The following is an 18,789-nucleotide window of genomic DNA, read 5'->3' as shown; positions in this document are numbered from 1 at the left end:
TCTCCCTCTCCTTTCCTCTCTCTGAAATCAATATATATTTTTTTAAAAATCATCATAATCATCTCATTCTTTTGCATTCATTCAAAAAATATTTCATTTCTGTATGTCAAGAACTGTGCACTGTATTTGATGATACAAATAAAAGATAATCCTTGTCTTCAAGAAGTCTGCAGGTTTTTTTTAAGAGAAAAAGGGTGCAAAGATCAACATTTTTGTTGTTTTTCATTGAAGTATAATTGACATGTAACACTATACTAGTCTCAGGTGTACAACACATGATTTGATATTTGTTTATAATGCAAAATGATTACCACAAAAGTCCAGGTAACATCACACATACACAGTTGCATATTTTTTTTCTTGTGATAAGAACTTTCAAGATCCATTCTTCTAGCTACTTTCAAGTAGGCAAACATGATTTTCGAGATAAGAGAATAATAAAACTATCTTAAAGAATAATGACTAAAGGGATTTATATTTAAACGAAAAATGTACACCAAGTGAGGAGCTTTTCCTTTACAAGTGATTCTCAAGCTGTCTCACTCTTCCTCTTCACATGACAAAGGCAAAATCAAGGAAAAGAGACTAAGCAATTTGTCTAGTCACAAGTAAGTTAAATTCAAAGTTGGGACTAGAATCCGTCTTTACATTTTCCATTTATTGCCATTTCTTAGTCATAATCCTGAGATTTTCTATGAATCAAATTTACTTTAATTATTTCAGAGATATTACAACTTAATTATTTCAAAGATATTACAACTGACTGTTTTAAAATCATCAGTGACTTAATACTAGAATTTTACTTTAAACTCACCCTTCATACTTATTTTTCTATTCATATAATTAGCTACTTTTGCTATTCAGATTATTAGCTATACTTGGATGGAAATAAATGGTATTATATGAGTTTCCTCTGTTAAAAAAGATATTAATTGCCCTTTAGCACATACAGCAGAAGTCTCCAACAGGTAATTCTATTACAGTCTAATCAGTGATCACATGCCAGGTTTCTCAGCCCAGCGTCTTGGCATTTCAAATTAAGGTGAGAAAGGGAGGCATGGCAGGAAGTCAATGCTGAGGTTTCCTTTCCTACGAAGCACCAACAAGCATCTCACAGCTTAACCCCTTGTAAGACTCTGGAAGAGGTGCTGCAGAAGTCATTACTGGCCTTGCTGCTCCTTAGAAGGGCTAACAGAAAGGTGATTAAATATACTGGAGCATGTCTGTACCATTTCCAGACCACTAGGAATGTGACCACTGGCCACTTCCTGCTCTTCCTCACAAGCTGTCACCCTTCCTAGTCAGAACATTCAGTAAGCCCCTATTGTTTTTAACCACCTGTAAACATGAAACACTAAAAATTATGCTATAAGTTTCCTTACCAGCACATGTATCACAACCTATTTCTCCTATATGTTTATAATGCTATTTTGGGAAACTGGGTTTTCATCAGCCAGCAAGTGCATATCAATTACCATACTATAATTAATACAAAAAAATAGAGATTAAAAACATACTCAACACCTAGATTTATCAAATTTAACAATTAGCTTATAAGCTTTAGATCTTATTTTTTCCATTAAATAAAACACTGAAGTTACCACTCATTCTTTCATTCATTCACTTACTCCATTAATACTCACTGAGCCTCTATTATGAGCTAGGCATTATCTGAGCACTAAAATACATACACTCCAATGAGTGAGGCAGACAATAAATAAGCAAAAAGATACACAATTTAATGTCAGGCAATTGTAAGTGCTATAATTAGCAAAAAGAAATCACAAGAAGAGAGCATTTTAGACAGGGACAAGCTGTCTGAAGGAGATCATGGGTAAGCGGAGACCTACACGGAATGAGAAGGAAAACCATTTTCCAGGGCAAAAGCCGTGAGGCAGGCAAGCTTGACGTATCCAGGGAAGAACAGGAAGCCTGGCTTGCCTGGAGTGGGTGACCGGGCAGGGTATGGAATCAGGGACGCAGGGGAGAGCCACATTTTAGAGTCTCAGAAGTAGGGGAGAGCCACATGATATAGGCAAAGGCTCAGAAGTCGACACTGTATTTTGTTGTTAATGACAGGAAGCCTTCAGGAGAGTGTCATGATCTGACTTATGCTTAAGAAATCCCCAATCCTTTTAAGAAGTTTGCCCTGGGGAATTATTAGCTACCCTTTATTTGGTGTTTGTCATTCCCATGAATTTTAAAAATACCTTTACTATATAAATACACAGCCACGAACAATATAGTATTGTCCTGCATGTTTTTAATCCTTAAAGACACAGCATTCTGTATGTAACTCTCTGCAACTTTTAACAGTATGTATCTGAGATTCGTAATATAGATAGATTCGTAATACAGATAGATTAATCTTTTCACTGCTGTATAGTATTTCATTGTATGACTATGCCGTATGGTTTTTTTGGTTGTTGATTTTCTTTTCTATTCTCCTACTAATGGTTATTTCCAATTTTTTAAGTTATATTTTTACAGTAAACATTCTTAAACATGTCTCCTGTGCCCATGCACAGAATTTCTTGGGAAAATATTGTTATGGGCTGAATTGACCCCCGAAGAATTTCTTGGGAAAACACTGTTATGGGCTGAATTGACCCCCAAAAACTCATGTTGAAGTCTTAACCCCAATACCTCAAAATGTGACTGTATTTGGAGATAGGGTCTTTAAAGAGATAATTAAGTTAAATAAGGTCTTTAGGGTAAGCGCTAATCCAATGACTGGTGTACTTATAAGAAGAAATTTGGACACAGAGGGAAGAGCATGTAAAGATTCAGGGAGAAGAGGTTCATCTACAGGTCAAGGAGAGAGGCATGGGAAGAAACCAACCTTGCCCAAACCTTATCTTAGACTGTCTCCACAACTAGGAGAAAACACATTTCTGTTGTTTAAGCCACCCAGTCTGCGGTACTTTGTTATGGCAGCCCTAGGAGTGTTCAAACTGTGAGTTACAGCCAATCAGTGGTTCATGATGTCAATTCACTGGTTTGTGATCAGCATATTTTAAACATTCGGTTCAAAACTTTCAATGAGTAGTACAGAATAGAGACTATGAGACTGTGTTGCACAGGTAAGCACTGATTTATGAAACTTTTGTTTCAGTTATATATGTATATAGATATAAAATATATAAAATACATAAAATAAACACACATTATGTGTGTACTGGGTTGTGATATAAACATGTTATTTCTTGGTGTGAGTTGAAATAAAAAGGTTTGAAAACCTCTGCTATGATATATATCTAGATAGAGACTTAGTAGCACAATCATAAATATGCATATTTCAATTTTTCTAGAAACTGACAAATTGTTCTCCAAAGCAATTATACCATTTTATAGTGAGAGTGCCCACATACAAGTTCCCATGGCTAAAACATTGTCAACATTTAATACTGTCGTATTTTAATAGCTTTCCAACTGGAAAAGATGAAAACAGCACCTCACTGTTTTAACCTGCAGTAACAACTCAAGAACTAGCGAGAATGAGCATATTCATATATTTATTCTCCAATCAAATTTTTTTCTGTAAATTGCCAGTTCCTATCTTTTACCCATTTTCTATTGGATTGTGTGCTTTCACTGTACTTAGAAATGATCAGAAAGCAGACTGACCTACAACAAACCACATTTAAAAATGAATCCCAGACACAAGGGTATCCCAATCTTTTAGGGTCCTATGGTACACATGCATTATTTCTACAGTCAGAAGTAAAAATTATTTTAAAAAAGGAAAAAATACCCACCTTAACATTCATAATGGGTCTTGAAGGTAGTCTTAGACAACAAAAGTAAGCTAAATTTTCTCAGATAATGTAGGTCAAGAGCAAAAGGCTTACTTGTTTAATCGGTCACAAAATACAAATTACGTTATAGAGAAGGCTTCTTAGAAGCTATTCAGAAGGCAACTGACTTTTGAGGCCACAAACCATGTATTTAATCAAGGAAGGCACACCCACTCAGAATGCAAACACAGCCTCTACCCATCCCTCTCAATTGCCTATTCTGCCAATAAACACTGCTTCTTTCTTTCAAAAATGGAATCTAATTGAATCTCAACCAATTAACAATCTTGCTCAGAGCACTACGAAGTTCCTAGGGCACCTAGACCAACCTTAAAAAGTGGGCAAGTCTGCTTTCCCTGAATATCCAAGTTCTAAAGTACTATCTGAAGAATACAGTGGCTTATATATTAAATACTGGTCTCACCTCCCAAGAATTTTTATTAGAGAATTCCTGAGTACCTCAAATGACTCTGAAATCTTTCAGATCCAGCTAATAAGAATCAAAATGTTCCTCCTGTTGGAACAAAAGCATATGAAACAAAAATCCAGTCCCACAAGTTGTCAACAGTCCACAACATTTTTGCAAAGCCTTGAGGTTTTCTGGTATCTCATCAGGCCCTGAGAAACCTGAACAGGCTCCCTGGACATTCTAGCTACTCCTCCTGTTCCTGTCTCATAACTTTTTTTCACAGTTACTGTTTCTGCTCAGTGGAAAGGAAAGCTAGTAGCTACTTAGTAAACCACCCTTCATTAGTTATTCATTTGCAACCTTCTAAGTACTGTATAAGTAGCAGGACCAGCACTTTGCTCTTCCTATTTCTCCTGGCTTATTATTTAAACAAGAACGTAATTTGTACCCCAATTCCTCCTTAAGGTAGAATTTTATTTATTTTGGTGGCTAGAAGACTGTCCTCCTTAAAATTACTACTAAAGAAAAGAAAGTTAGGTTCAAAACTGTCTCAAAGGCAATAATTTTTTCCCTTCTATACTTATTTAACTAGTCAAGGAAGGTAAAATGTGTGTCCACATCTCACAAGTTCTATAAAAAAATTAAATATCTAAAAAAAAAAAAAAAAAAGATGCTTTAACAAGGAGCTTTAAAAAACCCCAAACTCTTAGAAATTAAGATCACTGAATACTGTAACATGCTGATGAGAAAATTTCCTGCAAATCCTCCAGAGGTCTTTAAAAATAGGATGGAATCATCTATCAAGAGTAGTTTTAATAAAGTCCTACAAAGAGATAAAGAGATTGACTTACATAACCCCCTGAAGGTTCCTTCCAGGTCTAATTCTGCCAAAGCTTCCAATTCTCTTTCAAAGTTTCCCTAATACTAACTGTCACCCTTTACCTCCAATAAAGGCTGACCCTCCTCTCATTCCTCTGAATGGCAGGAGGAAAAATTACTGCTTTATTGCTACTCTTCCTTGTGAAAACTCTGTGTCTACTGTCACCATCAAAAAACAGTAATGTCGCCCTGGGTGGTGTGGCTCAGTTGGTTGAGTGCCACCCTGAGCACCAAAAGGTTGCTGGTTTGATTCCCGGTGGTCAGGACACATGCTTGGGTTGTGGGTTTCTGGCTTGGTCCCCGGTGGGGGCCATGCAGGAGGCAGCTGGTTGATATTTCTCTCTTACATCTGTGTTTCTCTCTCTCTCCCTCCCTTTTCCTTCCTCTCTACAATCAATAAAAACATTTAAAAAACACAGTAATGTCTACACCCGAGAATGGCTACTATAAAAAAAAACCCAACACCCAACACTCCTGTGATGTTTCGCCTTTATTCACACTAATGTATTACCACATTCACAACACTTCTGACACCAAGAGAGGGGGGCAGGAGGGTGTGTGTTTCCACACCAGCAAGCAACACTCCAGCGATAGCTCAGTATCCTACAATTAATTCTAATGCTATTCACCCAGAGATATCGTCACACCACATAGGTTAAAGGGCTCAGTCCCACAAGACTATCCCCCCACACCCCAACTTCAAATGCCAATGGCAAATCTAGGTTATCACCTGTGCTTCTCGAGATCAGCTATAAATTGGAGGTTCCCACAACTCCCTCCTCTAGTTTGACTAATTTGCTAGAGCAGTTCACAGAACTCAGGAAAACTGTTTACTTACTATTTACCAATTTATTACAAAAAGATATGATAAAAGATACAGGTGAACATCTAGTTTGAAGAGATGTTTAGGGCAAGGTGTGTGGGAAGGGCTACACCACTCTTCCAGCACCTCCACGTGTTCAGCAACCCAGAGGCTCTCCAAACCCCAAACTTTTGGGAATTTTATGAAGGAGGCTTCATCATATAGGCTTGACCAATCATTAACTCCATTTCCAGCCCCTCTCTGGAAAACGGGGGGTAGGGCTGAGAATTCCAAGCTTCTAATCATGGCTTGGTCTTTCTGGTGACCAGCCGCCATTTAGGAATCCACCCAGAGTCACCTCGCAGAACAAAAGACACTACGGTCACCCAGAACACTCCAAGAGATTTAGGTACTCCGGTCAGGAATCAGGGTCAAAGATCAAATATTAGAACAAAACATGCTCTTTATACACTTATCACTTTGGAAATCACACAGGTTTCACGAGTTCCATGCCAGGGACCGTGGATATATTTTTTTCCTATTACCTCACAGCTACCACCAAAAAACAAAACAAAATAACAGAAAATAACAAGTGATCCCCTCATAAATTGAGGGGCATCTGTACATTTATAACAGTGGAAAACTATAACCCACCCCACCATTCTTTTGACACTGTTCCTGTAAATACTGACTCTGACTAATATGTAACTTGTAGATAAACAGCTTATTTGTGTAAGAATCCTAGGAACTAATTTCAGAAGATACAGACTCCAACCTTCAGTCATCCCAGTTCCAAAAGATTTGTTGACCTTCAAATGCAGAAGCAAGATGAATAAGAGCCAGAATGGTGCACACCAGACCATCACTTGACCAGTTTCAAGGTCCTTATTGGAATGGAATGGACTATACGGGGCTGGACATAGAAAACTTTTCAATCCCCTTCTCTTGATTTCTTTGTTCTGCTTTGCTTCTCCCTCCTTATAAAAACTTCTGCCTGCACTGAGATGTTAAGATAGACTTTTGGACAAGAGTCCCCCATCTCCTCAGGTGACTGGCACTTGAAAACCTCTTTCCTTTTTCACCAGCACCTGTCTAATGAGTTTGGTTTTTGTGGTGGCAGGCAGCCAAACTTGGGTTCTGGTTACACATTATCCTTTCAAACACAAAAACACACACTCAGGAGAGTGTAAAGAGATCTTAGAAGTTTCTAACTTCTCTCCTGGTTATAAAAGACAAATGTTGGAATATGTGAGGAAATGAATTTACATATATATCTTGGATTTAACCACCATGTTATACTCTAAATTTGTATTTTAGTAAAAGCATGATGCACACTTGTGCACTTAACATCTTCTGCATATTTTTATGGCACAAGTATCCCCCAGAAACTTCAGAAAAATAGATAAGGGTTGGAGCACTACATATCATTTTAGTTAAAACAAAAACAACTTTAAAAAAATTTTTTTTAAAAATATATCTTTATTCATTTCAGAGAGGAAGAGAGAGGGAGAGAGAGCGACCAGAGAGAGAGGAAGGGAGAGGGAGAGAGAGGGAGAGAAACATCAATGATGAGAAAGTCGTCACTGCCCCTAACTGGGGATTGGGCCCAAAACCCTAGCATGTGCCCTGACCAGGAATCCAATCACGATCTCCTGGATCCTATGTTGACGCTCAACTGCTGAGCCACACCCAGCCAGGCTAAAAAATATTTTTATAACTTTGGTCTCATGAAGTTACCAAAAATCTCTTTTTTGCTTAAAAGAAAAAAACCTCACAGACAATATTCCTCATATTAGTGTACAAATCTACCACTTAAATCTTTTGTTTTTAAAAGACTTCTGAAAGACTTTCTAGAAGCAGCCCTAAACATTCTTTAGACAACTCTTCCAAATGCCACCATAGTAACTTGAAAGGAATTTTTCCCTAAAACATATTAGGAAAAGTCAGTCAGATGTTTGAGTCATACAGATTTTTAAGTTTCATTTTAACAACTTATTTCTTCATCCTATTTAGTTGACAATCTCTGAAGAAATATTACACTTATTAATGCTTAACTATTAGGGATTGTGGGAGGAAGGAACTTGATTTACTACTAAATCAGAACATAATTCCTATGTTAAGTGAAAAGAGCACTTAAGGATTTCACCCTGTTGTTGGCAGAAACGGGGCTTGTGGGAGCCCAGAGTGGGGATTTAGGGTGCCAGCCACGAGATAAGGATCCTGAAGCTACATATTAGTCAGAGTCAGTATTTACAGAAATAATGTAAAAAGTAAAATGATGAGTTAGCCAAGGTTCACAGCAAATTAAGTGGCAGAACTGAGATTAGAACTCTGGTGTCCTGCCTCCCAGATTTCTGGTCAGGATTGTTACAATGAGTCTGCTGAAGCAAACCCCCAGTGAATTCTTAAAGCAAATCACTGGATGACCAGTGGTACTAAAATTAAATTCTGGGCTAGATTATTGAGGGGTCCTGGCTTGCTTGGATGGTACATGAATATAGCCTTGGAGAGAACGGAAGAATATGTAAATGGACAATTGAAGAAAAATATGGGGATGCATTTATCCCAGGAAACAATGTGTTGTACATAAGCACACGGAAGAGAAGGCTGTGAAGGCATCAAGTGTACAGTAGTTTTCAGGCTTGGATGTAATTTTTTATGAGATCTTTTTGATGTTTTTTTTTTTTAATATAAACTTGTCATATTTCATACTAGCTGGTGATTTTTCACTGCTATGTAAGATAAATGTATAGAGCTGTGGATTTAATTGTAAAGAATTCTTTCATATTTAAGTTTTAGTCATTTTATTTTACCTCTGTGTCAGGGTGCAGAATGCAAAAAGAAATTTTAAAAGAGAAAAAAGAGCACTTAAACACAAAACACCTCGAAAGTGTGAATACCTTTCTCTTGATTTCCTTTTTCCTTTTAAATAACCCCACTCAGCTCTGGTCAGGTAGCTCAGCTGGTTAAAGCATAGTTTGGATACTATGCTTGGAACCAAGCTTGCGGGTTCTATCCCTGGTCAGGACACATGGGAGAATCAACCAACGAATGCATAAATAGATGGAACAACAAACCGATGCTTCTCTCTCTCAAACCAATCAATAAAAAATTAAATAAATAACCCATTCCTTCACCTGCAATGTATTTTCCGACTCCTCCCTGTTGGGTTTCTGTTACATTCGATACCACAATTTTGTCTTATTAGCCACTTACATCACTCGAAAAACAATTCCTTCCATCGTTCATAATAAGCCCATTCTTATCATTTCCTCTCACACACAATTATTTCTTTAAAAATGAAAACAAGCCCAGCCGGGTGTGGCTCAGCGGTTGAGCATCGACCTAGGATCCAGGAGATCGGGGTTTGATTCCTGGTCAAGGCACATGCCCGGGTTGTGGGCTCGATAAATGACTCTCTCATCATTGATGTTTCTATCTCTCTCTCTCCCCCTCCTTTCCTCTCTCTGAAATCAATAAAGATATGTTTAAAAAAAAAATGAAAACAAATCTTTTGAATTTGAGTATTATATTGCCTTATGCCTTACACCTTTAGGGGAGCTCAAGTCTCCTGTATGTATTTTCCCTCCAACTCTTACAGTCTTACTCTCTCAGCATGACCTGGAGAAATGCTTTATTTTCTGCTTCACACCGAACAGCAACGGGCCTATCTATAACATGTACTAATGGGGGGAAGAGCCTGCCAGATATTTATGTTAAAGCCAGATTAAGTCACAACAGTCACAAGCCTAATACAGGGAAAAGACTAGTTTTGGAAAAAAACAACAACAAAAAACAGTTTTCCTTAATACGTGAACAAGACTTAGAAGCATTAAAGTCAATTGCAAATATCGCAACACTCCCTTCCAGCAACACGGATCTTGCATCCTTTTAACCGGGTTGTCTTTAAAAACACATTTCAGCAGAACATGTCAGTCCAGAGAATTGGAATTGGAAGGTTAATAGTTACTGTCTTGAACTGAGAACTTTTCAAAATATTTCCGAACTGCCTGGATTTGCTTGGTGATTCAGCCTTGGTTACTTAGTAGAGTCATCATAAGTCACCGCCAGGTTAAACAAGCCCCTAGTGAGATAGAACTGTCGCTCACAGGGCCAAAGGGACCACCCCGCTCAGCCTGGAGTCTGGGGTGGGGTGTCCCCGCAGGCCACGAGCACCAGGCTCCCGAGGCGCCGCGCCAGGCTCACCTCCGGGTCCGTGGTCCAACGTCGCGCTTGCAGAGCGGGCAGGGGCTGCGGTAGGAAGTGGCTGAATTCGTTTCCGCCTCGTACCACCTCTTAAGCTTTGCCTCCTGAGGACCCAGGATGGTTTCCCTTGGAGGACCTCAAGGCTCGAAGAGGAAGCAACCACCTCGAGGGCATAAGGAAGGAGCCTCGGCGGAATCAAGAGCCCCAAAGTGGTTCCTCCTGGGTCTGAGGAGTCGCCCCCTGCCTCCGCTGGACGGCGGCCCGCATTTCGGGCCAAATCGGGGAGAGGGAAGTACCCGGGCTCTGAGCACACACCACACCTCCAGGAGACGGAAAAGACGACCTCTCGAGCGAGGAGAGATGGGGGAGCCCCTCCCTGTACCGCCCTTGAGGCTCCGGCTCCGGACAGGCCCGGTCAGCGCCAGGACACCGCCGCCAGCACACCTGAGCCGCGCCGGACACCCGCCTTGAGGACAGTCAGCGCGACCTCACCCCGCCCGGCCGGCTCCGCACCGGCGCCAGCTCCAGGGGTCCCGGCCCGAAGCCCCGGCCCGGCCGCCCAGTCCCACCGTACCTGGCCAGCGGCGGCAGCGGCGCTGCTCTTCACGTACCCGTTCCGCACTTCCCCGTTCGCCACGCAGCCGTTCGCCCGCGGCGGGCGACGGCAGCAGCACCCTCCTGGCTCGGGCCGCATGGTCCAGGCAGCACCAGGCGCAGGACACTCTGTAGGCGGTGGCCAAGGCGGCGGCGGTTCCAAGTCCCGCTCCGCACCCCACCCACCTCCCCGAAACCGGAAATGGCAGCACGCTGCCGCCAATTCCCGGCTGTCACAAGGGGGCGGGGCCCACTCCCGGAGGTAGGCCGCCCACTGGGAAGACTGGGCGAGGGCGGGTGGGAGGGTCGTAGGGACCGCCGACCAATCTGGAGGAGGAGGAGGCGGACCCCATGTTGCCGCCTGACCAATCACGGGTGGGAGTCAAGAGGCCCGCCGGTGTCTTGGACCTTTCTGGAGGGACTTGCGGCCCTGGCACCCGATTGGAGACGCAAGACGGGTAGTGGGAAAGGCTTGGCTGTTAATGGTCCACACGGAGGGGGAGGAGGAGGGGCCCAGGAAAAGTAGCCAATTGGAGTAGGAGGGTAAGAAGGGGCGGAGCCCGTCTCGGAGCGGGTTCCCTAGTTCTCCCGGGCGGCCCGCGCCCCCTTTCCTCGCCTGCGGGGAAATTCTCGGGTTTAGTCCCGGGGCAGCTTCATGTAACTGCTTCCGCCATGGGTGTTCTTAGACTAGCCTGTTTGACATTCTCTCACCATTATTCAGTATACATTAACACATTTCTTTCTGTTTTTTCCCGTCTGCCAACTTTTTTTTTTCCATATTTTTTGGATTTTATTTTTCAATCCCAGTTTACATTCAATGTTATTTTGTAGTAGCTTCAGGTGTACAGTATAGTGGTTAGACAATTACATAGGTTACACTATATTAACACATTTCTTTTTTTTCCCCATCTGCCAACATTTTTCTCATACTTTTAAATTTTCTTTTTTTAATTCTCACCTGAGGATATTTCCCCCCCCCCTTTTTTTTTTTTCAGAGAGAGTAGAAGGGAGGGAGAGAGAGAAACATGATGGGAGAGACATCCGCTGGCCGCCTCCAGCAGGTGCCCCACCCGGGTGGGAGCGAACCCGCAGCCCCGGGGGGCCCCTGCGGGGAGTGAACGCGCCGCCGGCCACCCGCACTGAAGGCGCCGGCGCGCTAACCACTGAGCGCACGTGGCTAAAACTGAGCATTTTATTTTTCGGTTACAGTTTACATTCAATATTATTTTGTATTCGTTTCAGGTGTACTAATTAGTGGCTAGGCAGCCACATTACACTACACCAACACATTTCTTAGTGATCATTGGAAAGTCACCTTGCCCTTCACGCGGTCCCCATCAGTGTTTTCTGTTCAATTTCCTTTAAAGAGCACTTCCTTGAAAGTCAGGAAACCTGGTCTCCTTCCAACTCTGCCAATAACGGGAAGCTAAACCTTGACTATTTAACAACTTCAGGAGCCACGTTCTTTAAAACGGAGTTAATGGTCCCTGCTTCATAGGCTCATTGCAAGAATTATTTTAATAAAGCACGGTGCACCTGTCATAATACCTGGCCCATACTAGGAGCATAATAAATCCCGTATTATTTTCTCACCCCTTCCTACAGGGGTTGGAAAGAAAGGAAATGGGTGTATATTATAGCAAGAGACTTTTGGATACCCATAAAGAATTTAGTGTCGAAGTGTGGAGTCAAGTCAGGCTGGGTTTGAATCCTGGCTGCACCACTTACTAGCAGAGTGACCTTTATATGTCTTCGTCTGTTCAGAGGGGATAAGAGTTGTCCTGAGGATTTAATGAGTTAATATATGTAGTGTATTTTGTACAGGACCTGGCAATTAGTAAACATTATTAAGTGTTGGTTATTATTAATTGCTGGATGCGCCTATGTGGATCCCTACATTCTCACCCCCCCCCCCCCAGAAGCTTTAGAAAGCGGGTCTGACAAGTTAGCAGTTTTGCATGATTTAGGAGCTAAACAATCTAACAGCAGGTGGGCAGACACATACCCTCTTTGAACCAACAAACAACACGATCCCAAAGAATCTAAGTTTTCTATAGCTGTATGAAGCTAAAAAAGAAGCATATTGTTCATGCCTCACATTCCAGTGAGAGACAAGATGTACACACAGTAAACAACAATAAAAGGTCGACTGGAGGCTGGAGAGATTAGGCAACAGGAGTTCCGAAGAGGAAGGCAGGATGACAGTGATGGATCTAGACTTACTATATAAGAAGCTTTTGTGCCTGGCCAGTGTGGATCAGTGGCTGAGCGTCGACCCATGAACCATGAACCAGGAGATCTCGGTTCAAATACAGGTCAGGGCGCATGCCCGGCGGGGTTGCAGGCCTGATCCCCAGTGGGGGGTGTGCAGGAGACAGCAATCAATGACTCTCTCTCATCATTGATGTTTCTGTCTCCCTCTCCCTTTCTTTCTCTGAAATTAATAAAAACATGTTTAAAAAAAAGTTCTAAAAAAGCTTTCAGGGCAAGACTCTGCTTGGAAACAAGGTTAAGGGATTTTAATTGACATTTAGGTATTGGGCTGAGTGAATTTGGAGAAGGCTTGAGAGGAAGATGTGGGATGAGCTTAAGCCTGAAGGATGATCAGGATTTAGAAAGTTAGGAATGAGAAAGAAGGGCAGGATGTTCCTGGCAGAGGGAACCTGCAGAAGCTCGGTGTAGAGGCTGCAAAGAGCAAAGCCTTAAATTGGAGACTAAGAGTAAAGAAGCCTGACTAGATTAGAGCAATCCTGTTAGCCAATCCCTCCCTCCAGAGGGCAGGATATCAGGTCGTTGTCTGGTTCTGCCACTTATTCACCATGTGTGGTCTTGGACGAGTCATGCAGCATCAGCTTTGGTTTCTTCACCCATCTCATGAAGTTAATACTAGTAACTCACAAGGCTTTTGTGAGCATCAATGATACACCACACAAATGATCTGATGACCTTACACGCCATTGCTAAATCACGAAAGGGATGCCTCAGAAGGAGGTAGGAAACACCCTGGGTTCCATGTAAGCAGAAAAACAACTCCTTCCAGATGCATAAGCAGCCTGATCACCATTTTACTGAGTTCATTTGCAAAGTTGTGTGCTAGGCCCCAGAGTTACAACTCTTCCTCCAAGATTGCTCAAACCACTTTGACTGTGACACCTTTGTTGAACTCCAACCTCCACACACCTGTGTAGGCATGTGTGCCATTGCTTTGGGATTCTTTTTTGAAAGGGAGGTTACACAGTGGTGAGAAGCCAGAGCTCTGTAGTTAGGACTGGAGCCCCAGCTCCAGCACTTAAAAGTCTTGTGACTTTGGCAAAGCTGCCTAACCTCTCTGTGACTCAGTTCCTTCATCTGTAAAAATGGGACATACCTAATAGAAAAGCATTTAGTACCAGGGCCTGTCACACAATATTCAATAAGTGCTGATGATTATTAGTTGAATAAATGAATTATTTGTTAAATGAATGGTTGATTGATTGAATACGTTTACACCTCAGCTAGACAGAGAGCAGGCTCCTTGATTTCAGGGAACTGTCCATTCATTTTTAGGTTAATGACACCTAGCACTGTGCCTGGCACAAAGTAAGTGCCCAATAAATGATGAATGAATAAATGGGTGAATGAATGAAAATCTGGCCCTGTCTCCAAGGAACCTTCTATCACATGGAGACAGTGCTAATTAAGACTGTTTTAGTTGCAGATAACATAAGCCAATAATAGAAAACTTAATCAAGAAAGGCAGGTTTATTGGAACTGTCCTCAAGATAGGAGAGTGTTGGGACCCAGAAAAAAATCCCAAAATTCAGCAATGAAAATTATAGACCTTCCTCCTAGCATCAAGTTACTTCTGAGGTTTAGATCTCAGCAGCCTACAACTTTCACATTCTCTAGGTCAAACTGAATTTCTTTTGATTTTTTATTATTATTATTTTTATTTAATTTATTTTTTTAAAATATATCTTTATTGATTTCAGAGAGAGGAAGGAAGAGGGAGAGAGACAGAGAGAAATATCAATGATGAGAGTCATTGATCGGCTGCCTCCTGCACGCCCCCAACTGGGCATCGAGCCTGCAACCTGGGCATGTGCCCTGACTGGGAATCAAACCGTGATCTCCTGGATCCTAGGCCGAAGCTCAACCGCTGAGCCATGCCCGGCTGGGCGAGGATAGCACTTTTAAAAGGGATGAGCACATGAAATCATAAAAATCCTGGAAGAAAACATAGGCAGTAAAGTCGCAGACATCCCACGTAGTGGACTTTTCACTGATACATCTCCTAGGGCAAGAGAAACAAAAGAAAAAATAAACATATGGGACTACATCAAACTAAAAAGCTTCTGCACAGCAAAAGAAACCAGCCTCAAAATACAAAGGAGCCCCACGGTCTGGGAAAACATATTTGCCAAGGATGAATCTGATAAGGGGCTAATCTCCAAAGTGTACAAAGAACTCATATTACTCAGCAAGAGGAAGACAAACAACCCAATTAAGAAATGGGCAAAGGACCTGAATGACACTTCTCCAAAGAGGACATACAGATGGCCAAGAGACACAAGAAAATGCTCACCATCACTAATCATCAGAGAGATGCAAATTAAAACCACAATGAAGTATCACTTCACACCTGTCAGAATGGCTCCATCAACAAATCAACAAACGACATGCCGGCGAGGGTGTGGAGAAAGGGGAGCACTCGTGCACTGCTGGTGGGAATGCAGACTGGGGCAGCCACTATGGAAAACAGGATGGAGGTTCCTCAAAAAATTAGAAATGGAGCTGCCTTTTGACCCAGTGATTCCACTCCTAGGAATGTATCCTAAGAATCCTGAAACACTAATCAGAACGAATATATGTACCCCTGTGTTCATAGTAGCACAGTTTACAATAGCTAAGATCTGGAAACAGCCCAAGCGCCCATCAGGAGATGAGTGAATAAAGAAGCTGTGGGACATTCACACCATGGAATACTACGCAGCTGTAAAGAAGAAGGATCTCGTACCCTTTGGGACAGTACGGATGGACCTAGAGAAAATTATGCTGAGTGAAATAAGCCAGGCAGAGAAAGACAAACATCACATGATCTCGCTTATATGTGGAATCTAAAGAAATAAACTGATGAACAGAATAGATTCAATGACATGGAAGCATAGATGAAACTGATGAATGTCAGAGGGATGGAGGAGGTGGGTGGGTGGAGGGGGAGAGAGTAACCAAAGAATTTATGTGCATATATGCACAACCCAAGGACATGGACAATGGTGGGGAGAGGGACTGGGAAGGGGGATGGGACGGGGTGGAATGGGTCATTGGGGAGAAAAAGGGACATCTGTAATATTTCAAATAAAAATAAAATTAAAAAAAAAAAAGAGAGAGAGAGAGAGATAGAAGCCAAATCTGTTAATGATGTTTTCAGGACTATTTCTACCACTGGTGAATCCATCTAAGATTTAATTCCACAACTTACTTATTACTAAACAAGTTCTCAATAAAACACTTATTACGTGGTTAAAAAATAAAATTAAATTAAAAAATAAAAGAGATGAGCAGAATTGTAGGCTAGGAAGAGAAATGAAGAGAGAGAAACCAGACCATTTAGCTGGAGAAGCAGCCTGCCTGCGCTATCAGGTAGGGGTCTTGGTTGCTTCCAGTGCAAGTCAATGCTGGCAGACTTATACACAAAGAGGATTCATTAGAAGGTTATTAGCAGCTCAGAGACCTGGCTGGAGTGAGGACTGGGCTTAGAAAAAGTCAGGAGTCAGAGGAGCTCCAGAGGGCAAGGCAGCAAGGGCCTCAGCAAGGATTTGTGGCAGAAACTGTCTGGTGAGCTCACCACCAAAGTAAATGAGCTCCAACCAGCCTTTCCATCCTTGAGCCATTTGTCCAAGAGTCAAAGTCCTGGGAGAGATCATCAGATTGACTGAGTTTAGGTCACAATGGTCCAAACTGGGAAAGAGGGGCAAACAGTAGGCTATGGTTTCTTCACGTTTCACATGGGAGGTGCTTACCAGGATTCACCCTCCCCAAAAGAGGATATAAAATGAGTAGAGGATTTTCCAAAAGGAATTTGGGGACCTCACAGAAAAAGGTAATAGATGTTGGACAGGCAAAAATGACCAAGGTGCACAATATCTGTTAAGATAGCAGATTTAGAGGCAATCTGCTTCCTTACAAAACCCAGGGCTGGACAACTCAGAGCTATTATCTGATCCTGACTCTGAGAGCATCATTTGGTTTGGTCTTCCCTTTCCAAACCTTTCACGCTTCATTCATTCTGGGCACCATGTTAGGTACTACAAACACATGATAAGGGAGGGGGGGAGGTCTCTGCTCTCATGGAGCTGCAGCCTTGATTCACAAGAAATGGATCTGCTATTTCACTTTTCATTACTCTTAATCTAATACAATGAGTGAAGAGTCAGGCTACTTCTCTCCCTGGTTTTCTGGACCTACTTTTCCTGGAAAATCTTGGATCACGTTTTTGGACCGTTTTCAGTGGTGATATTTGCATCTACAAAACTGAGTCAGCCTCTGGACCAGAGTTTAAAATTGCAATACCATTGCTAGGCCTGAGCTGTTTAAAGGAATGATGCATGCAAATACGAAGCTTTAAGAGGAATGGTGGTTTCTGATTGGTTCAGGGTGCCTGTTGGGCATCCATTAGAGTGATTTTAATCTGTGTCTAACAAGGCATTTGTAATTGGAGCTTGGAGATAAAGTAGATGAATGCTCCAGGAATGGGCAGCAAGAGCGTGTCTCTCAAGGGTAGGTCTCTGTTCTTGTGTTTCCTCTGCCCTGGAAGCACCCCTAAGCCTCCTACTCAGTTGCCAGGCCCCACACTGCCACCCTGGATTTCCTGTGGGTACACACGCCACTGACTGTTGCAATCATCTGGGGCTCTGCTTCAGGAAGTGGACTTTTACTTCTGGCGCCAGTCAGGAGGAGAAGGCGCGGTGCTGCAGATAGCAATTATGATGGCGATGGTGTTAGTCAAGACTCTTTGAATTGCAAGTTTTGAAACTGAATTCAAGTTGGATTAAGCATAGAGATTTGTTGTCTTACATAACCAAAAAGACTAGGGTAGATCTGACTGAATCTAGGTGCTCAAACCATGTCATCAAAAATTTGTCACCATCCTTGGCTTGGTGTCCCAATAAGGTGGGTTCATTCCCAGATAGGAGGTCACCATTGATGGTAAAGGAGGTTCATGCCTGGCAAGCTTGCAGCCAACCAACTTTAAAACCTCGGCGGAGGGAGAGGGTCTCTTTTCTAGAGTCCCAGTGAGAGTCCTAGCTAGGCTTCCATGGGCCCAGCTTGGGTGGCAGGCCTCAGGCAGATGTTGAATTGATTGTCCAGGCCTGACTCCTGTGCCCACCCACTCCCCTGGTTCTGGGCCACAGGCTCTGAGAATGGGAGACCAATGATTTCCCGAATGGAAGTGATGGGTGCTGTTACCAGAAATAAACAACAAATCTCCACTATACTGCTCAGGTTGGATATTATAATGATAACAGGAAGCATGAGGTAGGAATGCCTAGAAGAGTCTCAACATTTTTAGAAGATGTTATAAGAAATACTAGTTTAAGACTCTTCCTCTTTCTCAAATCCAACCTCCAAAATTTACCCCAAAGATGTGTTCTCTTAAACTAATTAGATTGATATCATCTTCATCTTCATCCAATCATCCTCCCAAAGCAATTAATAAACATCCTCTGTGTATGTAGTTGTACAAGAAAATAGAAATGTCATCTCTACAGACTGAGAATTTACTTTTTAAGAGAGCATTACTGAGGACAAAGATCTCATAGACAACCATACCAGCTCTGAATAGGCCATGTATTGTCAGGTTTAAGTTACATAAATTGAATTGTACTATATGTAAAGTATACCTCAATAAAAAAGTTTTAAAAATGACAAATAAGAAGGTTCATTGGTTTCTACTCAATGTGGTACATGCAGTCTATGGAGTGATGGGATCTGCATAAATGGAATAGGTTTAAGGTGAGGCTGTCATTTCTTTTTTTTCTTTTTTTAAATATATCTTTTATTGATTTTAGAGAGAGGAAAGGAGAGAGAGGGAGGGAGAGAGAAACATCAATGATGAGAGT

At 42.0% G+C, this 18,789-nt stretch overlaps 1 protein-coding gene and 1 pseudogene across 1 annotated transcript in view; one reads left to right on the top strand and one right to left on the bottom strand.

Annotated features, from left to right (window-relative positions):
* The window catches only part of SPTLC2 (serine palmitoyltransferase long chain base subunit 2), an 88,797-nt gene extending 77,995 nt beyond the window's left edge, over positions 1-10,802 (bottom strand). Inside the window, exon 1 of the mRNA XM_016220209.2 lies at positions 10,668-10,802. Within this exon, the coding sequence (XP_016075695.2) occupies positions 10,668-10,787 (120 nt within the window). The 5' untranslated portion in view covers positions 10,788-10,802. The remainder of the gene's footprint in view (positions 1-10,667) is intronic.
* On the top strand, positions 8,260-8,500 carry LOC148094024 (U6 snRNA-associated Sm-like protein LSm6 pseudogene; annotated as a pseudogene).
* Positions 10,803-18,789: the final 7,987 nt, after the last annotated feature.

This window comes from Miniopterus natalensis, chromosome 1 (assembly GCF_054644295.1).
Source record: "Miniopterus natalensis isolate mMinNat1 chromosome 1, mMinNat1.hap1, whole genome shotgun sequence".
Taxonomy (NCBI): Eukaryota; Metazoa; Chordata; class Mammalia; order Chiroptera; family Miniopteridae; genus Miniopterus; species Miniopterus natalensis.
The sequence above is the reverse complement of the archived record's forward strand: the minus strand, read 5'-3'. Positions and strand labels throughout refer to the sequence as shown.